At 42.2% G+C, this 22,253-nt stretch overlaps 2 protein-coding genes and 1 long non-coding RNA gene across 4 annotated transcripts in view; 2 read left to right on the top strand and 1 right to left on the bottom strand.

The window, feature by feature from the left end:
• Positions 1-22,253, top strand: part of LOC144327306 (uncharacterized) — a 390,895-nt gene that overhangs the window by 269,702 nt on the left and 98,940 nt on the right. The window lies entirely within an intron of this gene.
• Positions 1,543-11,433, bottom strand: ACP1 (acid phosphatase 1). 2 transcript variants are annotated; one of them, XM_028722416.2, is made up of 6 exons: positions 11,277-11,433; positions 5,924-5,997; positions 5,096-5,209; positions 3,379-3,440; positions 2,512-2,617; positions 1,543-2,386 (listed from the first exon to the last, which is right to left on the bottom strand). In XM_028722416.2, the coding sequence occupies exons 1-6, from the start codon at positions 11,317-11,319 to the stop codon at positions 2,309-2,311; spliced, it is 477 nt and encodes a 158-aa protein (XP_028578249.2). In that variant the 5' UTR covers positions 11,320-11,433; the 3' UTR covers positions 1,543-2,308. The 2 variants fall into 2 exon arrangements, with proteins under 2 accessions (XP_028578249.2, XP_028578248.1); XM_028722415.2 differs by lacking the exon at positions 5,096-5,209 and adding an exon at positions 5,262-5,375.
• Positions 11,668-22,253, top strand: part of SH3YL1 (SH3 and SYLF domain containing 1) — a 28,675-nt gene continuing 18,089 nt past the window's right edge. Inside the window, exons 1-3 of the mRNA XM_028722414.2 lie at positions 11,668-11,810; positions 18,229-18,339; positions 19,213-19,326. Coding sequence (XP_028578247.2) covers position 11,810; positions 18,229-18,339; positions 19,213-19,326 — 226 coding nt within the window. The 5' untranslated portion in view covers positions 11,668-11,809. The remainder of the gene's footprint in view (positions 11,811-18,228; positions 18,340-19,212; positions 19,327-22,253) is intronic.

The following is a 22,253-nucleotide window of genomic DNA, read 5'->3' on the forward strand; positions in this document are numbered from 1 at the left end:
GCCCCCCCGCCCCGCTTCGGAGCAGCGTTCCGAAGCCGGGCGGTGGGGGCAGGTGTTCCCTCCCCCCCGCCCGGCTTCGGAGCACCGGGAGAAGCGATCTCCCCGCAGCCCCTTGCTTCAAAGGAGGTCCGGGGGCAGCGGGAAGCGCTTCCCGCTGTCCCCGGACCTGGGGCTGCGGGGAGAAGATCGCTTCTCCCCGCCGCCCCTTGCTTCAAAAGAGAAGACCCGCTGTCCCCTGGGCAAGCTTCGTTTTGCGAAGCAAGCCCATAGGGAAATTCGTCTTGCGAGGCAACTCGAAAACGAAAAAACCTTTCGTTTTGCGAGTTTTTCGTCTCGCGAGGCGTTCGTCTTGCGGGGTACCACTGTAGAAGTTCCAGCATGAGGATATTCAGGAAAGGCATCACAGCTATAAGAGACAGGAGGGTGTAGGCACTAAACATATATCACTTTTTAAAAAGTGGCGAATGTGGTTATGATCTACAGAATGTTTACCAGTGGCTGGGGAAACCCAGCCAGATGGGCGGTGTAAAATTATAAAATTATAATGATTATGATTACCATGATAATGTTAAATGAAAATGTCAAAAGGAAATCTCGCTTATAGACCTGTAAGGGAATGCCCATGAAGCAGAAGAGAGCAGTCCTAGTTCTCAATGAGGCAATTACTGGCCTTTTAACTCTTCTCTTCAGACATTTCTCATCTATAGCCAGGGCTGTGTATGTTGTTGTTGTTGTTTAGTCGTGTCCGACTCTTTGTGACCCCATGGACCAGAGCACGCCAGGCACTCCTGTCTTCCACTGCCTCCTGCAGTTTGGTCAAACTCATGCTGGTAGCTTCGAGAACACTGTCCAAGCATCTCGTCCTCTGTCGTCCCCTTCTCCTTGTGCCCTCAATCTTTCCCAACATCAGGGTCTTTTCCAGGGAGTCTTCTCTTCTCATGAGGTGGCCAAAGTATTGGAGCCTCAGTTTCAGGATCTGTCCTTCCAGTAAGCACTCAGGACTGATTTCCTTAAGAATGGATAGGTTTGATCTTCTTGCAGTCCATGGGACTCTCAAGAGTCTCCTCTAGCACCATAATTCAAAAGCAGGGCTGTGTATAAAGGTAAAGGTACCCCTGCCCGTACGGGCCAGTCTTGCCAGACTCTAGGGTTGTGCGCTCATCTCACTCTAAAGGCCGGGAGCCAGCGCTGTCCGCAGACACTTCCGGGTCACGTGGCCAGCGTGACAAGCTGCATCTGGCGAGCCAGCGCAGCACACGGAACGCCGTTTACCTTCCCGCTAGTAAGCGGTCCCTATTTATCTACTTGCACCCGGGGGTGCTTTCGAACTGCTAGGTTGGCAGGCGCTGGGACCTAGCGACGGGAACGCACCCCGCCGCGGGGATTCGAACAGCCGACCTTTCAATCGGCAAGTCCTTGGCACTGAGGCTTTTGCCCACAGCGCCACCCGCGTCCCTTAGGGCTATGTATATTTATGATTAAAAAGAAGGTAATGCCTAAATTCTGTTGTGTGGAAATTAACACAGTTGTAGTTTGTATATGTTAGGGCAAGTGAAGCATATTTAATTAATTTACTCGGCTTCCGTTAGTACACATGATCTGCAAATAACACTTTGTGCCATGCACACTGCTCCAAGACTTCACAAGGCTGTATTTATCCTCTTTCAAGCATCATCTCAGCAGCTACTAAAGGCTAGATTTTGTTTGAATAACTAGAAAAAAAAGAGAGACCAAGACTAGGTGACTGTACTATGCATCAAGACACCACACAATGAACTTATTCTGTGGTTATGCAGACTTGTGAAATTCATACAGCTCAACAACTCTATATGGCTGTAAGTCTCTCTCTCTTTCAAATCACAAATAATGGAAAAAGTAAAGAGAGACTGTTTTGTTAAGTCTTCAGTTCTTAATCATGTGACAAAACATCCAAAAGATACTTCTAAGAAAGATGTTTAAGGTTAGAAAGTACCATACATACAAGTAGCAATGGAAAACAGACATAGGTGTATCATATTTAGAGTATGCATACAGGAATTCTTTTACATATTATGTGGAATATGTATACCAAGAATCACACACATTTATTTTGTCAGAACTGGATGCTTTCCCCCTTATATAGATGCTTGATCAAGGTCAATATTAATTTTATAAGCCTACCATTTCTCAAGTACAAGGTGCAGTGCACATCATGAAATTAAGTATGCTAAAAAAGGACTTATTTTTAGAATCTTTACAATTTAATATCAATTGAGAATAATTTTACAGAACAGCTAAATATTATTTGCTTTCAGAAACACTTGTCCCATTAATGAGGTTTCTCCAAAAATGCTTTACAGCATCTAAGGCACTGTTGATAAACAGTTTCAAAATCTTCATCAGTCCCCTATAGAAAGAAGCAGAGACAAAAAATAAAATGAACCAATTTAAGTTACAGATTTCTTTATTACAACACTGATTGCTACAACACTGATTTTGAGTTAAAAAGGACTAATAGAATTGAATACTTACATAGTACGGATCTTCAATAATAAGCTGCTTTTGTGGATCATAGCTTCCAAGCAGCTCAATCTGAGATTTGCAGTTTTGAACACTATTGCTTTTTCTTTTCAGATCTCTACAAGACAAAAGTTTAGGCAACTTTTTGTCATTAAGTGTGGCATGTCTTTTTCTTTTTTCCTTGACACTAAGATGTCCTTAGAGTTTGCAGTGCATAAAGGAAACAAAAATCACAGTGTATAAAGAAAAAACCCACACATTTTTAACAGTGTGATGTGATTTAGTATGCAGCATCAAACACTCATATCTTTATGTAATGTTGCACCCAAGTATAAGTGCAAGTTATGGAATACCAACACTATGGAGCCAAAAATACTAATGAGAGGCTCAGGAAATATATGCAACAATTTCAGAACATTGACTTAAAATAACACCTGGATCCACCAGAAATATAGATTTCATACAGCAGCCTGTTCTCCTCTTGCAGAGTAATCCTGGCAATCATTTGCTCAAATGAGGAATAGATTACTATAATGCAAAAGGTACAATGCTATTCCTGTCTGTTCCCTGACTATTCCTAGGGATCATTATCCTTTAGACCCAGAATGGGGAACCTGTGGTCCTCCAGCTGTGTTTGAATTAAACCCCCATCATCTCTATGCATTGGCCATGCTGGCCAGAGCTGAGGGTAGTTCAATAACATCTGGAATTTAATCTGCTTCCCTCCCCATGTTTTACACGAACGGTGTAGTGGGAATATTCTTTAAGGGCTTTAGCGTCTATTAGGAGGCACTAAATGTAGCAAACAACCCATTTAGGCTAGAATAATCAGAACTATCATCATCTATAAGCAAAAAGCACATCGTTTTCACAACTTACCGCAAGTTACTTTCATCCATACAAAGCATATAATCAAACGTCAGGAAATCATCTTTTGTAACCTAGAATTTAACAAATATGTTTAAACACTGTTAACAGAGATCCAAGTCACAACAATTCTTAATAAAAAAAATGCAAAATAAGGTTAAGCCAGTGTTGCAGTGATGGCAGTTAGCAATACATATTTAAAATTCTAAAGCCAAACAACATTTATGTATGCTAACTGACAGCTGCAAAGTAAGCAGCTCAGAAATCAATTGTAGAAAAATAAAACTGGAGACAGAACAATTAGTGTTTTAGCATTTGGCCAGGGAACATTTACACAAGTTATTGCTCATATTATCTCTCAAAAATTAAACACTGTTGAGAAATTCTGGGATAAGGCTGTAATGATTACGACGTAAAAGTATTGTTCAACAATGTGCTCTTCCAAAGATGCCATCAGTTCTTCTTTTGAACTGTGATAACATTCAGAGCACATTTTGATGTGTTGAAAACAACAGATGTGAACTATACCATTTAAGCTTTCCTTGTTAAGCTTTTAAATATTGGGGGGGGGGGGGGAGGATCAAGATATCAAAAAAAAAAAAAAAAAAAAGAAGAAAAAGCAGAAGGCAGGCAGAACTGTTTGAGTGTTGAGAGGCTCTAATCTATGCTGAGTTCTATGGGTTTTACATGAAGTGGACTAAAGGGAGTTTAAGGTCAAAAAGGGCACCAGTGAAGCTAAAAGAACAACATTAAAAAGATCTGTAAATGGGGAAAACAACTAAAGCAAGACCTCACGAAAGGAAAGGAAAAGTCAGAAGGGAATATGTGACACATCCTTTGTCTAACAGAAATGCTGCAGTTATGAATCTATCTAAAGAAGGTCAGGTCTTAAAGGAATTTTGATAAATTATGTGCATTTATTTTAACAACTGAGACACTGAAATCAATATCATTTAGCCATCTCTTATATCCTACAATTGTCTACTGGAGCAGAGTTGCTTAAGTTCTGAACCAGGAACAGTTGTCACAATGGAGGGAAGCTAACAGTGAGTCTCTATTGGGATTGGTGTGATTTAACTTGTTTATTAATGAACTGCAGCCAGGGGTGAGAAGTCCAAGCCTGCAATCAACACCAAACTCTTTAGTACAGTGTACCTCGGGCTAAGAACTTAATTCGTTCTGGAAGTCCGTTCTTAACCTGAAACTGTTCTTAACCTGAGGTACCACTTTAGCTAATGGGGCCTCCCACTCCTGCCACAGCACAATTACGGTTCTCATCCTGAAGCAAAGTTCTTAACCCGAGGTACTATTTCAGAGTTAGCGGAGTCTGTAACCTGAAGCGTCTGTAACCAGAGATACCACTGTACAATGAAAAGCCAAATGCAATATGACTCAAAAGGATCTCTTTAAACTGGAGGAATGGGCAACAAAATGGCAAACTAGGTTCATGGCAAGTGATTCACCTTGACTAGCAAAGAAATAAAATAGTAATATTCATAACCACTGAAATCATTTCAGTCAGGGAACAGCGTTAACAGGCTCTGGAACACGGCTTCATCCAATCACTTTACGCAGATGCTGTTAGATTTTCCACTGCTCTAACCACGACGACACTGAGTAGTTAAACATTTAATACTTTGCCAATCCATGCGCAATCCATTCTACAGCAGTTACCAAGACTTTTGCACCACTCATAGTTTCCAGAAAACAACGAACAGACTCTTTCTACCTGTCGTGCTTTATGGCCCGTCTGAATGTCATGATTTCTCAAACAACTTAAAGCCCTCGCATCTGGGGAGCGCCCCACATTCCAGTCAGAAACAGCACCGCTGTCTATCACCCACTGTGAACAACAAGAACATATGCATACATTGAAAGCAATATGGGTACAGTACCTGCCTGGCAATATGATTCATGGTAACACCATGTTTCCTCATGCAATTCTGGCCTCGATAATCTGGAGGATTTCCTACTTCATACGTAGACGTTGCTGCACTGTCTATCCTCCACTACAGAAAAACAAGTCAAAATATAATAATAATCTTTATTGCGGTCCAAAAATCCATAACACAGATTCAGAATAAAATGCAGATTCATACAGACAACCCCACGGGAGAGGGAGACTGAGACGATATTTGTTTAGTCTTACGTATGATGATCTTTGATACGTATGACTACCGAAAGAAACTTTGCCACGGCCACTGTGATACCATTATACTTGTCCAGAAGATATTTAATATACTAGGTTTCAGATTTACCCAGCCGATTTGCCAGTAGGGGTTTAATCAATAGATCCCTAGCTTGCTCATATTGTCCGCAATGCAGTAGCATATGCCTCATACAACTGATGTCCTGAGAGCATACACAGAGCCTATTCTGATAAGGGATGCCTCTCACTCTGACATTTAGCACTTCTGATGGAAATACATTTAATCTGGCTTTGGTAAAGAGATGCTGATAAATTGGTACAGAAAGATTTCTAAGATATGCAGGTAAGCTCATAATATTTATATCATGCTAACAGAATGGCGGCTTTGGCGGCTAAAATAAAACTTACCTTGTTTTCAATGTTTCCCTCAGTCACAAGTTTCCTAAAAACAGCTTCGGCTATGGGAGAGCGGCAAATGTTCCCTGTGGAAATAAAGATTTGATCCAGCGACTTTAAAATGTAATCTCTCACACCTGTGTTCTTAAGGTGAAACATTCCAGAACCTGTGGAGGTACATGTGAAGTACTGAAGAAAGCCACAGAGTTCATCTGCTCCCCGTTCTATGCAGTTTCTCATGAGTGTTCACTTCCTGACTTCCACATCTGGCTTGTGAGAAGCCCATTATTGTTCACCAACAGCAACCAACTTTTAGCAGAGGTGGATTGTTGCAAGTCATTACACACCAGTATTCTATGGGCTTTATTGGTTTTCAGTAGCATTGCTGACAATGTATTGTGACAGATTGAATTCTACATCCCCAAAAGACAATTTCACCAACACATTCCACTGAAATCAACAGCATTTCCAGATTTTAAGCCTAGTTCCTAAGACACCTAGTGAAATCACAGCCTATGACCTGCAGACTTTTCCACTGAGTAACAACTACCTGCTTTGACTCAAGCTACAAGTACACTAAAATGCAGTCTTTAACTTCATACTAGTAAAATACAAGCTGGGCCTCAACAAGGAGATACAAGGAATTACATGGGGGAGGTATTAACTCATTTCTGCCCCATCTCCTTTCCCTACAAAATAAATCTTATATCTGAAACCATGGAGTTATTTACTTAGGAGTAAGTCATATTTTGTTTAATATGAATTGTTCCCCTGAGTACACACAGATAGAATTGTGCTACAAGATGAACTACAGGCCAACCTTCTCCTTGCACCTCAACATAATGGGTATAAAAGTGGCGTTGCCTGACTCAGTGTTTGCATTGGGAAGGGGGTCATTAATGGATAATCCCTCTTCTGATACTAAAATAGTAAAGGTAGGATTACTATTTGGTTTCAGTCTGTTCATCACTCTGCAGCAATGCAACTTCCAATGACAACATGCACATATTCTCATTTTGGCTGACAACGGTCTACAGTGCAACTTTAACGTAGCTACTAAGCAAATACAGTAGTACCTCGGGTTAAGTACATAATTCGTTCCGGAGGTCCGTGCTTAACCTGAAACTGTTCTTAACCTGAAGCACCACTTTAGGAGCCCGATTTCTGTTCTCATCCTGAAGCAAAGTTCTTAACCTGAAGCACTATTTCTGGGTTAGTGGACTCTGTAACCTGAAGTGTATGTAACCTGAAGCGTATGTAACCCGAGATACCACTGTAATAACTATCTACTGGGATCAAAATTAGACCAAGAGTGAGTGTCTATCTATCCAGCATCCTTTTCACACAACAGCCAACCAAATGTTCCCAGGAAGCACATAAGCAGGACTTGACAGCACCTTCCCTCTCCAGTATTCTGCCTCCTCCAGCTGCTAGTATGGTATTTAGAGATACACTAACAGCTTCGCTCTCCTGTGCTAGAAGAGGAATAGATGAGGCAGAGAAGGGAGAACCCCACCAGCAAAGAGTGTTGGTGGGGTGTTCACAGCCAAATTTCAATACTGATCCTCAAATGGAAGATAGAGGCTACTGCCAGCAGGAACTCACAAAATGTGTGCCAGTGCAGGATTCACTGGCTCTTCAGCTGGCTCTGATGTCATCAGTTGATGGCCATGGGCTCAGCCTAGTATCTGGTGTAGATACTAGGGACTTTTTCATGTTGCCCCAATGTGAGTGGTGGGGCTGTGGATGCAGTGGTGTACACACTGCTGCATCAACTCTTGCTGTTGCCGGTCAGGAGTTTTAGTTCAGCTCTAGATGCGTCTTCCATGTCCAGTCATGGCTGAAGCTCTTGATGAACCAATCCTTCATGAATATGTCTGATCTCCTTTTAAAGTTATCCCTGTTCAATGGCCAAAAGCACACATTGTGGCAGCAAAGTAAGTTAACTATGTGTCGCACAAATAGGTATTGTCTTCTAACTATGTCCAATCTACTGCCAATCAATTTAATTGAGTAACACCCAACTTCCAAGCAGTGTTCGAAACTCCCATTGCTCTAGGTGCATTTTGCGACAGGGAATTTCATTAGCGTGAGCAGCTTCTGAGCTCTAGGCGCAGTACTGCACCCATGATTTCAGATTAAAACTGCAGAGTGTAAGGAAAGGAGGACCTTTTTCTGTCTCTCCACTTCCAGCTACTCTCTGAAGACTGGAGAAGAGACCCTCTTAAGAATATTAGGTGGTTGGGCAGGGGAAGGACAAGACCATGTGGAAAATGAACATAATATTTTAGCTGCAGTTCATTCATTTTCAGTTTTGTCTCCTTGTTATTAAAGAAGTGTGCCTAGACATTCTGTTGTTGCACCCATAACCTGGGTTTAAGGTGCCATTTAGCTCCTAGTTTTCATATCTCAGTTTCTAACACTGCTTCTAAGTGTTGAAGGAGAGAGAGAGAGAGAGCTCTATCTACAGTCTCCACACCATGCTGCCGGACCCTAGTCTAATCCTAGTTGAACACTGTTTCCAAAAGCAACCAGCCAGGATTAAAAGCAGGATTTCTAAATGTAGACAGAGAAAAACTGTATCACTATCATTTGTTTAGAGATTTTAAGAGACGTCATCCGCTCTCTCAGCTGCAGCACCTCCATCATCACAATTTAATCAAGCAAAAAGGTTTCATAAAGTGATATCTCATCTTCTACTTCACATGTGGGCAAAGGAATGAGATATATCAGGCATAATCCACTGAATGATTGTTGTGCGTGCCTCACTGAAACATAGTCCAGACTGCACAACTATGGACAGGACCCATGTTTAGATGCATCTATTTGATTTTTACCAATTGATACATGTTTCAAAATAGTCATTTTATGTTTCTTTTGCCCCAGAAGCAATGAGGCTGGACAGAGTAACAGCAATCTAATAAGCAGGCTGTAGCTTCCATAAAATTTCTCTCCTGCTTTCACTTTGCAGGGTAGTTTCAGTGCCGGCTATCAGGGAAAGGTTCATCCATTTCTTCCAGAGGATTTTTTGACTGAATACCAGGAGCAGGCAACCTGGGCTGTAATCGGCTCCTATCAACATCTGGTGGCCCCTAAAACCCCAAATGATTTGGCTTCCCTTTTTAAAATAGAAGTATTATTCTTTAAATATTGTTCTCAGCAGGTGACACTTTTGAACCCCAGGACTACACTGGTTAAATGGAGAGGTTTCAACTTGTCCAATCTAAGAAACAGGGTGAAGAGCCAATGTCACCTCTTTTTACCTTTCTTTTTCTTTCTCTTTCTCTTTCTCTTTCTCTCTCTCTGGCATGGAACAGTTTCTAGAAAGTCAGCACCAGGGACTTAGGAAACAGGACATTCTCAAAATAATGCCACACCAGAAAGAGAGAGAAAGAGAGAGAGAGATTATCTCTCTCTAAGACCTCCTAATAATGACAGCATGCCTGTGGGAGAATTTTTTGCCAAGATAAAGAGATGCTTTATTTTCGCTCTCCAGGGCAGCACTGGGGCAGATGGAGTCCTTCCTACACCAGTGATGCCCTAGGGACCAACAGGAATATTAAAGCAAAGCTATGCACTTTGGAGTAAGCCCCATAATTCAGTGGTACTTCTGAGCAAATGTAGCAGCATACAGCCTTCATTTCTGTTGTTACCCTTCCCATTTATTTCTCACATGTACTGTACACCACAAGAGATCCACAGACATGTTACTCTTCAAGTATTAAGTAACTTATAGTCTGCTATGTAAAGAATATCCACTACTCCTATTACAAACCAAAAGCAGAGGCTAAGTGATATTTGACCAGCTTTATATTTTGCAAATCAATGTAAACATAGGACATGTACCGGTGAAATAAAAGCTGAAGACTTAATAACTTCCCATTCCTCAGTGGAACGATACTTTGCAGATAAATTGCAGGCACATGCTATGCAGGCACTGGTGTCTCCAGCTTTCTTTGCTCTCTCCCTCCTCTGTCCTAACCAATAAGAAATGAAGATAAGCCCTCACACACTTGGGCCCACTGCTACCACAGGGATGTAGGGTGGCACCCTCTGCTGCCATGAGGAGGCCTGGCAAGGCTCTCTGCTGCTGCGAGGAAGTATGATGCACCCTCCACCACTGCAGGGAGGTATGGTGGGACCCTCTGCCCTCGTGGGGGGCAGCAAGGCCCTCCGCCACTGCAGATATATATCGTGATATATCAAGATATCATATTTAGCTGGTGATATATTGTGACGTTGAAAACAAGGTATCACCCAGCCCTAGTATCCAAGTTGTATCTTACCTTCCCAACTCAGCCATTCCTCAGGGGAGGTGATGGTGGTGGGAAACCACTAAACTCACCAATGCCCCTTCCCATTACTAGGATAAACAGAGTTCTGCCAGTGCCACAAAGGAAGGTGGAAGATCTGAACCAGGAGATCATCAGAAAGTAGGTTTGCCACCTCTCCTGTATAATACAGGATTGTTCCGCATTTCAGTGTAAAATGCTGAGTCCTGTATTGACAGATTTGTCCTGTATTTCAGGCCTTCTCTCTCTGTCTGCCAAGTTACAGATCCCCTCCAAACGCATGAGTAATAGATTACCACTGTATTATAAAGCCAGGGGAAGGTGGTGTTATGTAAAACAGTCTCCTTCCATCACCACAGAGAGCACGGCAGCTTCTGTCCTACTCCAAATGTAAATGTTTCTCGCTTCTAGGCAGCTCTTGTATGTACAAGTTTTAAGAGATTTGGTGGTAACACTGGATTCCACTCTGGCTGCCCATCTCTTTCTTCACAAGTAAGAATGCCGTGGCTCTTCTAGCTGCTCCTGGCTTAGCTCTTCTGATATACAGTGGTACCTCAGGTTAAGTACTTAATTCGTTCCGGAGGTCCGTTCTTAACCTGAAACTGTTCTTAACCTGAAGCACCACTTTAGCTAATGGGGCCTCCTGCGCCGCTGCTGTGCGATTTCTGTTTTCATCCTGAAGCAAAGTTCTTAACCCGAGGTACTATTTCTGGGTTAGCGGAGTCTGTAACCTGAAGCGTATGTAACCCCAGGTACCACCGTAATTGGGGGAGGAAACAGGACAGCTTAAAGATAGAGAACTGAATAATATGAATGTGCAGCACATTTTTGTATTCCAAGTCCATGAACATATTTTGTTAGCTTGCATAACACTTCCTATTATTATTTCTTCTTCTTCTTCTTCTTCTTCTTCTTCTTCTTCTTCTTCTTCCTATTACCACTACTACAACTACCCACTCTGGGCGGTTTCCAACACATAGAAAAGCATAATAATGAAACCCCATGCATTTTTATCTTTAAAAAGCTGCGTCTTTACCTCCCCCATTCTCCACCCCCCCCCCCTTTCCACTCACCCAGGCAAACGAATAAAACGGACTTAGCTTCCCCGGCCGCCATGCTCTCTCTTTCTCTCTCCTTCTTTCAGAAACCGCCAACAGGAAAATGAGGCGAAAGAGGCAGTTCGGAGGCCCTCGCAACTGTCGCGAAAAGCCGCCCTTCCCGCTTTACGGCAGCCGACGGCCGTCTTCGTATAATGCCTGAGTGGCGGGGGGGGGGAGGGCGAAATGTGAAGGATACGAAATAAAGTTGAAATCATTTTTATTTTTTTAATTCCCTTTCAGGAGTTGACGGCCCCCGAGCTCTCTTTCGCGGCTTCGATTCCAACGTTAGAAAAAAGAAAATCAGGCGCGTGGTTTAGACGCCTATCGCGCCTCACGCCCGCCCATGCACCTGCTCCAGGTGAGCAGCAGGCTGCCTCTTACGAGGCGGGGTCTTTGGAGTGGAACGCAGGGATAGTTTCTGTCGCGAGTGGTTGGCTGCATTGCTGTAGATACTCCCGAGGCTTTCCCAAGCCAGGGGTGGGTGTGGATGGTACCTTCCTGGAAGCAGTAAGTATGTTTGCTTGGTGTGGATATGAGGGAGGTGGGAATTTGGAAGAGGGGGGGAGAGGAAATTGAGTTTTTGGAAAAAGTCTTGCCCATATTTATTCCCCAAGGTTCCCTAGTTCTTCCCTGTCTAGTTCTATAAGTCCAGTTTTTTCCCCACATGAGGGGCTTGCAAATCTTTAATAGAGTGGCTGGGGAAACCTAGCCAGATGCACGGGGTATAAATAATAAATCATTATTTAAAAAGAGTGAAAGAAGGTCCACTGATAAATTAATAGGACTGCACTAGTGTAAGTCACAGACTCGGAGTCCAGTTTTTGTTTTATGTTTGTTTTATGTTTCTTGTTCAGTCAAAAGATGGTTGTAATGTGTAATGGTATATTTATATGGAATATAGTCCCATACACACACACACACACACACACACACACAGGAAGCGGTCCAGAAATCCCAGTCAGGTGGGCAGGGTACTGCATTATTATTATCGTAATAATAAATAGGTGCAAACTAGCAAAAATTCCCATTTATGTTGTATTAACATGTGTGTTATTATAGTCCTATTTTTATTCCCAGTTAGATGGGTGGGTTACAAATAATGTTGTTGTTGTTGTTGGACTGAATAGGTGCAAGCTAGCCAAAATCCCCATTTATGTTTTATTAATGTGTGTTATTATATTCCTATTTTTATTCTCAGTCAGATGGGTGGGATACAAATATTATTATTATTATTATTATTATTATTATTATTATTATTGGACACCTCTGCAACGGCCTCTTGTTGAATAGGAGGGACTGCTGGTCTCCTCCCACCTTTGTTACCGATGTAGATCTTTATTCTTCTGCTCGTTCCTGATGGGTAGATCTTCACTCACCCCTTCTTCCCTGGTGGAGGGTGCTGTTTTGTGGCCCACTCAGGTGCCAAAACGTCTTGGGGCAGGCCTGATTCCAGCATCCCATTCTCTCAGTGGCCAGACAGGACCTCGGTCGCAAAAACCAGCGTGGACACATTTTACGAAGAATAATAGGAAATTAGATAATGAGACAGTAGCATCTCTCCACTTGCCACACTTCCTTTGATTGACATGGCAGATAGTCTGACAATTAGTGGCTAGCAGAAGCTAATGGAGGGTTAAATCACTGCTACAATAAAGTCATGAATTTCTCCATCTGCTGTGACCAGCTATAGGGTTTTTTTTTGCCAGTGACAAAAGAGTTTGCCATGGTGTCAAAAGTAACCAGGAAATCCAATCCAAAGGAAGTATTAAATCACTGTGCCTGCACTCACTTATTTTCCTCTGCCTTGGGACCTAGAAGGGTGATGGTGAAGAACTGTTGCTTGGTGAATTTTGGTAATTGTTGTTCTTGGCTGTTAGTTTTAAAAAATTAATAAAAATCAATTTATCCTAAGTATCCATCATAAACCTACAAAAGCCAACACGTCTAGCTGTGGTCAATGTTCTCTCCTTTTCTCTGAAATCTGTGGCTTTGATATTGCAATTCAGAATGTTTCAATCTAAGCCTCTCTTGGAGGCTTTTTGGCTGAAGAGCAGGGCACAAATGGAGTAAGTGAGTAAGTATTGCAGAGTGGTTTACAAACTTTGTTGAGAAGACAGGGTATGCCCTCAAACTCTCAGTCTAAGAGAGCAGAGGGAATGTAACAATGTTGACTCCATTGAATAAACTGAAATGTGTGTATTCTGAATACAAATAAGGGGTTTTGCATGTGAAATCCTATTGGCAACACTTGCATCAGTTGCCCTCCCGAAGTATGATATGCAGCCTGCAAGGTTAAGAGAACTAAAAGCAGTGAGATATGACATTTCTCATGTCCTTGTTTTCTGCAGAGTAGGTCACTTATATCTTCACTACTTGCTAAAATGCCTGTGATCTGTTTTCAGATAAAGCTAACCTTGAGTTGGAGTATCATGCAAAGATTTGTTCTGAGGTGCTTGTCTCGTTTTTCCTGACCTCCCATTTTCCTGCAGCACAGGAAACATACTACCTGGGCTTTTTAAATGTTAGTATGCTGTTTTATAATGCTAAAGCTGTATTTCCGCATTCATTTCTCCTTAAATAGGGAGGCCATGCAATTTTATTTATTTATTTCATAAAATTTATTTATACTGTATCTTGGTTGTAGAAGAAAACCTCAAAGCAGTTAACAAAAAACAGCTGGAACTGCAGTTTTTAAAATAATCAAGCTAAAAACAAGCCACAGAGCTCAAAACAAGCCTTCTCACCACCATCTACTCTTATCTGACAGAATGCCTGGTTATAATAATTATTGATAATTGTGTAATGTATTTTGTTTTGTGTATTTTGTTTTGTAATGGTTTCAGCTACACCTAATAATATTTGTATCCATACTAGGCAGTCCATGCAACAAGACACAAAATAGGCTTTGGTATCTTATTTTACTCTACAGAACCAAGATATAACTAATAAGCATCATACTTTGCACTTACAGAACTAAATTAGTGATAGCAAACCAGTGGCGTAGCGTGGGTTGTCAGCACCCGGGGCAAGGCAAGTAATTTGCGCCCCCTAACCCGTGGATTTGCGCCCCCTAACCCGTGGATTTGCCCTAACCCCAGATGTTGCGCCCGGTGCGGCCAGCCCCCCCTGCACCCCCCACGCTACGCCACTGTAGCAAACTACAGTATTGGAAATCTCTAAATACAAACCTCTTCAAAGCTTGGATCTCACAAGTATGGGACATCATTCTTAGAGACAAATTAACCATATACAAAAGGGGCATTGCATCCAAAACAAAACAAAAACCCCAGACACTTTCTATAAAGCATGGTGTGCCTTTATTGGCTTGGTAAAATTGGTTGATCATTGTTTTCATACGTTATATCACATGCAACACTATGGAGCAACACCTTTAGTTGACTGCCTATGTTGGAACAAAAGTGACTGCAGTCTTTAGCTGCTATATAGTTTTCTCACTTACCAAGCTCTGCATTCCGCCTTGATAACTGTTTAGCAAATCGATAAAAAGCAATTTAAGAAGAGAAAGCGTATTTTACCAAGTCAGGCCTTTGGCTTTGTCTAACTCAGTATTGTCTACACTGACTAGCAGCAGTTGTCAAGGGTTTCAGGAAAGCCCCCCCCCCCCCCCCCCAGTTTACCTGGAGATACCAGAAGCTAGGACCACAGCTGTCCTCTGTTGCATATGTGGACACCTGACTGCTACAAAAACATTGTCTGAAAGCCTGAATTACTTGAAGGTTACATGCTTCTTAGCATTGCTTTCCTTTTTGGTTTTGCTTCTCCAAAATATTGCAGTCATCTAATATCTCTGTATCTGTATGCAGCCACTTTAAAAGAGGTAAATTCAAGCAAATATTTTCATTCTCCTCTTCTGCTCAGCTGCTGTCATATTATTTTACCCTTTAGCTTTCATTCAGCAAGATTATCCTGCTTAGGGGGAGGATGGGGAGTTCAGTCTGTGCGTACTTAGAGGCTCATTTCAAGCTGTTTCAAATATGAAGGTAATTTGCCATGAGATTCATAAAATCCTTCGGATAATGTTTTGTCATTTGGGCTGAAATCCTGTACCCACTTACCTAGGAGCAAGCCCCACTGAACTTAACGTGACTTTTTCTGAGTAGTTGTAGGTAGGATTGTTAGATTCCCTGAGGACTTGCCTGAAAAGAGATTCAGGGCTGCATTTCATTACTGTTTTGCCTCTATATATCACTTTGTGTGTCCAATGATAAGGTTGCACCGTTCCCATAGCAAACATAAAACTGAACTTATAACAACTGATTAAAACCTGTGCCTTTTGTGTACCTTGTATGTGATGTTTTAAAAAGGCGGGTATTTACTCAGTACAGTGGTACCTCGGGTCAAGAACTTAATTCGTTCTGGAGGTCTGTTCTTAACCTGAAACTGTTCTTAACCTGAAGCACCACTTTAGCTAATGGGGCCTCCTGCTGCCACTGCGCCGCTGCTTCATGATTTCTGTTCTCATCCTGAAGCAAAGTTCTTAACCCGAGGTAATAGAGCTGTTCCACCAGGCCTTTGGTCAGGGCGCAGCCTGACTCCCTCCTTTGGCAATCTCTACAAAGCTTTAGTCTATGGTTGCCATCAATTTGTATTTTAATTAATTTTTAGAATGTATTTATAATGTTGTACTGTTTTAGTGTTGTTAGCCGCCCTGAGCCCGGCTTCGGCTGGGGAGGGCGGGATATAAATAAAATTTATTATTATTATTATTATTATTATTATTATTATTATTATTATTATTATTATATTTCTGGGTTACCGGAGTCTGTAACCTGAAGCATATGTAACCCGAGGTACCACTGTACTATGATTGTGGCGTTGTACAGTTTGAAAGTATAATTGGAAATGTAATTAAACTCTGATAACCATGTGCAGCCAGATTTCCAACAAACCATCTTGATGGTGCGCGCTCTCTCTCTCTCTATTGCTGATAAGAAAGTTTTGCAAGTCAGGTTTGTTGCGCTGGGGTATAAATTCTTTCCACCTGCTGTGTTCATGTTTTTGTGCAAGACTTCTTGATGACACCCTCCTTCTTCATGAACAAAAGAAGGGAGACCTCAGAGGTACTCGAAGGATAACGTGATTGGCACAGTGCGTTCACAAGACTATCTTCCACCCAATCCTTGCTCCAGATTTAGTTGTGCTAAGCAATTTCATTGGAGGGAGTTTTCTCCATTCTTGATATCTCATGCTCTCCTATCTTTCTGTCTCCTTATTTTGGACACAGCTGACCTTGTATCTAATAGCTGTTTGTATATTAATTTTGAGAAATATTTCACCTGAGAAATTATGAGCAGATTAGTTTTGCCTTCTGTTATCTTACTGGGTGGATCTTTGTTAACTCATAATATCTTACACAGTGTTTGCTTATGGATTGATTACTCCATTGTATAGGGTTGGCAGTGTTTTGAGTTTCTCATTTGGATCTAAGTCAGAGGAATTTAAAAATTCCCCAACTATTTCACATTCTGTGACTGCAATCCTATGCTCAACAGGGCTTCTGTTAATACTTGAAAAATCTTTACCAGCTCTCATGTGCGCTGCCTGTATTATCCTGCTACCATCAGTCATTCCTTTTAACTTCTCTTGAGGACTAAAACTAAGGCAGATGTTTGCATTGTATTGATGACAAACTATTCTCTGTGAGGTCACCTCTTTCTCTTCAAATCCCTCCTGCAAAACCTGCCGCCTTGGTGAAGGTCTTCGTTGCAATCTGCTCATGCATTAGTGAGACTAAACTAAGCCTTAAATGCATGCAACTTCGTGATAGCACATTCTTCCCCTGTGGCCTGCCTCTCTGCTGTGTATCTTGTTAGATTGTAAGCTCCTCAAGAAATACTCCTGTCCTTTCCTATGCTGCAAGCGCAATGCACAATGATGGTACTGTGTTAAATGAATAAAGTTTCTGCAACCGTTCCTTAGGTGAAAAGTATTTCAAGGCTACGCCAAAAAATCTAATGGTTCTGCCACCTAAGCTATTCACATATTTACTTTTGCTCCTCAGTAACTTTTAACACCTCAGTAATACAGATAAAATGTTTTAACCTTTATAGCTCAGCCTAAGTGCCCATGCTTTTAAGTGGCTTAATGTTTAATAATACTTAGGTCCATTGTGGATGGATGGATGGAATGTAAACAATTTGGCTACTAACAATAGGTTTTGTGCTCCATAGGCATCATGATTTACATTTTTATTCTTGTGACAGCAATGAAGGACAGGTATTTATAAAGCATTTCAAGAGGACCCAAAAGAATATGATTTTCCCCCCCTTGGGCTAATGGAGATTGCAGTGGAACCTTATTTATTTAAACCATCTTGATATGCAGTGAGAGCCTCTACTTTGCAGAGATATTCAACCAACACAGCACTGTTAGTCAGAATTCTAATTACAGACTTCAAGCTTCTTTTAGAAACCTGCCTGTTTTCCTGTTCTGTCATATGCCTGACTCACGTAGGGTTCGATGTCATCATTCTTGAATCAGCTGTGGCATAAACACTCCAAAGCCATCAGCTAGTAAGTCCCTTTGCTGGAACTTATCTGCATTTTAATGTTGCCTGCTGCAGCTCTTGGTTGCTCATTGGTGGAATGAAATTGGATCAATTATTTATTTAGCTTGACACACGCTTCAGAGCTACTGGTGAAAGAATGTGTCATTTCTCCATAGGCTCAATACTCAAAAATAGCAAATTGTACTGTGGAATGATTCTCCACAGACATGTCTTTATGCTGATAATGGAGGAGATAGTGGTAGCGTTATATGGTGTTACTAAGCAAGACATTTGTACCAGATTGTTAGGGATGCAACAAATGTTACCAGCTCTTGGAACTAACAGATGCTGCTTACCCCCTTTTGAAATATTCGTGTTTTGCTTACAATACTCCTTTATATTTCCCCTCCTTTTCAGTGAATAACCCTATACCTTCCAATTTGAAGTCGGAAGCAAAGAAGGCAGCTAAGATTTTAAGAGAATTTACAGAAATCACTTCTAGAAATGGCCCTGACAAGATCATACCTGGTTAGTAAAAGAGAGTTTTTCATCTTGTTGATCACAACTTCAGTTTGTTTGTTCTTTCTAGAGCTAAGTTTCCCCTCTAATCTTGTCTTTGTGAGTTCACCTGATTAAAGGCCTGGGATCTGCATTTGGTAACATGAAATGGATTGTGTGCAGATTTTTTCTTTTTTAAAGCCCCTGTTACATTTTGCAATCCCAGCTTTCTATAAACTGTTTCCCGGAAAGAAGCTGGTATTGCAGTCTAGGAAAAAGCAGTGGTCCAAGGCATGTCTTTCAAATTCATTTGCAATGTACAGTCGTACCTTGCACACCCTGAACACCTGAAACTCAGACGTTTTGGCTCCCAAATGCCGCAAAACCCGGAAGTGATTGTTCGGTTTGCGAACGTTTATTTGGAACCTGAACGTCCGACGGTGCTTCCTGCAGCCAATCAGAAGCATTGATTTGGTTTTCGAACGTTTTGTTAAATGGCAATCTGGTTATTCCTTTCCTGCCTCTCTGCTTTTAGTAATCAGCGTCACACACAGAAGGGCAAGCTTCAAAACTAACTTGCCCATTGGTCCCAGATTTGAAAGTGAAACTAAAGTCTGTCCCTCAGAGTTCATTGACTTCCTTGATCAAGAGTATCAAAGCAAAATTTTGCCTCAAAGTGTCAAGTCTCTGCTTAATAGCTTAATTAAATGAAAAAAGCTCTCCCCCCTAATTCGGAGTGGTTAGGGTTGCCATATGTCCAGGAAATCCTGGACATGTCCTCTTTTTGGTGGCTCAACAACTTTTTCTTTTTTTGCCCAGATGTTTACCTCTGGAAATACAGCAACCCTAGTAGCGGTTCTTTTGCCTCCATAATATCTAACTGTTTAATTTCATTATTTGCAGCCCATGTAATTGCCAAAGCAAAAGGTCTTGCAGTCTTGTCTGTAATCAAAGCTGGGTTTTTGGTAACAGCTCGAGGAGGCAGTGGGATCGTTCTGGCTCGCCTCCCTAACGGAAGTAAGTCTGCCCTTTCCTCCTTTTAAAGCAGTCCAAATGCTTCTGCGTGCAAAAAGAGATGCCGAGAGTTTTTCAAGCTTCAACAGGGCCTGCATGTCCATTGGGATGAAATTGTGGGCTATTATGAATCGGGCATATCTGGCAACTACCCTCCCAGCTGAATGTTGAGTCTTAGGCCCCCATCACCAATTTCACTACAGTGGTGCCTCGCAAGACGAAATTAATTCGTTCTGCGAGTTTTGTCGTCTTGCGATTTTTTTCGTCTTGCGAAGCACGGTGTCGGGAAAGTTTTGGAAAAGCTTCAAAAATCACCAAAGTCTTTAAAAACCTCAGAAAAGGCTACCACACCGCGTGCTATGAGTTGCTCCTCGAAGTCAAGTCACAACTGTATTAACGGTGTTAAGAAAAAGGAAACAAACTTGCAAGACGTTTCCGTCTTGCGAAGCAAGCCCATAGGGAAAATCGTCTTGCGAAGCAGCTCAAAAAACAAAAAAAACTTTCGTCTAGCGAGTTTTTTGTCTTGCGAGGCATTCGTCTTGCGAGGTACCACTGTACTTTGAAGTATGTGTCTGTTCATCTGATTATCTGGCTGAGTATATTTATGCATTATAAAAATGGGAAGATAGGGGGTAGGCAGAGAAGGTTAGACCATTCTATCAGGGTTTATTCAGTTGTACAAAAAGAAATCAATCTCATGATGTCCAGGAGCGTAATAGTGAAGTTAAAGTACAGAACCGTGTGCTATTCTCTAGACCAGATTTTCCAACCTGGTGCCCTCCAGTTATTGCTGGATTCTTAACACACATCTCACTTGCCTCCTTCCAATCAGCTCAGTTCATAGAGCATGTGGCTCTTAATCCAGGGTCAAGTTCGATGCCCACATTAGGCAAAATATCCCTGCATTGAAAGGGGTTGGACTAGATGACCCTTGTGGTCCCTTCCAGCTCTATGATTCTATCTGTTTAGCCCTCTTGGCCAATTGTCAGGGATAGTGGGAGTTGTAGCCTTAGCAACATAGTATGGGCACCAGGTTGGAAAGGGTTTCTCCGCTCAACAAGCACCTTGACACCCATTCACACAAACCTCTTATTAACAAGAGAAGAAGCCTGAAGCTTTCCCCTCCCTCCAGCAGATCAGTTTGTGTGAAGGCTGTCATTGAAAACAAAAATCCTAAAACTGAGACAGAATTGTCTTGCTGGTGGAGGCATGTTTCAAAGGCACATATCTGTGTCCTTTTGCTGGCAGGCACTGAGCGCTTCCGTAATCTCTGAAGAATAGCTCGCAAACAAATGTTCCCTTTGTCTTGAGTTTATACTCGGTCATAAAAAGCAGCTTGCAGTTTGCTGTTTTGAAAACACTGCGGATTACATAATGGGAGCATTCCTGTACGTGAGAGTCCTGTTCGGTTAGTTCCAATGACTAAAAATGAGCAGCTCCATGTTTCTTTTAGAAGAAGTATATTTACCTCTGTGGCTCTCCAGATGATAGGCTTCGGTTCCCAGGTCACATAAGCTGTGGTGAGAGAGGATAGGAGTTGTAATCTAACAACATCTAGAGGGGCTACAAGTTCCCTCTTCCTGTAATAGATGCCTTGTGACATCCTTGGAACTATCTTAAGAACATAAGAAGTTCCTACTGGATCAAACCAATGGCTCGTCTAGTCCAGCTTGGGCCGGCCTGCCCATGAGGCAAGGCGAGGCAATCGCCTCAGGAGGCAGGATGCCAAGGGGAGTAGGAATGCATCACCTGTTGCCGCAGTTGCAGCGACATCTGTGGTGCTCTCCTTTGAGGCCAGATCTGCTCTGTCATTGGCAGCCCAAATGCCACCTCTGCAACGGCCTCTTGGTGAATAGGAGAGGCTGCTGGTCTCCTTCCACCCTTGTTCCCGATGTAGATCTTTATTCCTCTCCTCATTCCTGATGGGTAGATCTTCACTCATCCCTTCTTCCCTGGTGGAGGGTGCTGTTTTGTGGCCCACAGAGCCTAGGACTTGGTGATCAGAAGGTCGCGGTTTGAATCCCCACTACGGGGTGAGCTCCCATTGCTCAGTCCCTGCTCCTGCCAACCTAGCAGTTCGAAAGCACATCAAAGTGTAAGTAGATAAATAGGTACCACTCTGGCAGGAAGGTGCACTGCTTTGGTTCGCCAGAAGCGGCTTAGTCATGCTGGCCACATGACCCGGAAGCTGTGCCGGCTCCCTCTGCCAATAAAGCGAGATGAGCGCCGCAACCCCAGAGTCAGTCACGACTGGACCTAATGGTTAGGGGTCTCTTTACCCTTTACCAGGTGCCAAAATGTCTTGGGGCAGGCCTGAGTCCAGCATCCCATTCTCTCAGTGGCCAGCCCCTAAGACATAAACATAGGACCTCAGTCGCAAAAACCAGCATGGACACATTTTATGAAGAATAATAGGACATTAGATAATGAGACAGTAGCGTCTCTCAACTTGCCACACTTCCTTCTATTGACACGGCAGATAGTCTGACAATTAGTGGCTGGCAGAAGCTAATGGAGGGTTTGAAAGGAATTTAGTTCCTGTTAAGATTCCCAAACAATAGTTTGTGGCTTGTTTATTTTTCAGTGGTGTATGTAGCACATGATGTGACTTGCCTTACTCGAGCCTTCTAAATTTTACCAAAACTGTCTGGATTTTGTAGTTTCTACAGCTGTGCATGAGATTCAAAACTGGGAGCGAAATAAAACATTTTGAAGAGCAGCTTCCAGCTTTCCTCGGCACACTTTGACATAGACATTTGTATCATGCTTTTCAAAACGACCTACGTATTATATTACATACATATTTTGTTTGAACGTGCAGTCTTTCATTTGCAAGTCAGCATTGGAACAAAAAATTCAGCGTTGTAGAAATGCCTGAACTGTATGAAGCGATTTCCTTCGAAGTTCTTTTTCTTTGTGAATAAAGCGTT

Source organism: Podarcis muralis, chromosome 3, assembly GCF_964188315.1.
Source record: "Podarcis muralis chromosome 3, rPodMur119.hap1.1, whole genome shotgun sequence".
NCBI lineage: Eukaryota > Metazoa > Chordata > Lepidosauria > Squamata > Lacertidae > Podarcis > Podarcis muralis.

What these genes read in the sequence shown, in the direction of transcription:
- ACP1 (XM_028722416.2), bottom strand. Translation starts at nt 11,319, where the DNA reads ATGGCGGCCGGGGAAGCTAAGTCCGTTTTATTCGTTTGCCTGG. An exon ending in CGGGCCATAAAGCACGACAG is followed by an intron (nt 3,441 to 5,095) that starts GTAGAAAGAGTC and finishes GTTAAATTCTAG; the next exon opens with GTTACAAAAGATGATTTCCT. An exon ending in ATGGATGAAAGTAACTTGCG is followed by an intron (nt 2,618 to 3,378) that starts GTAAGTTGTGAA and finishes TTTGTCTTGTAG; the next exon opens with AGATCTGAAAAGAAAAAGCA.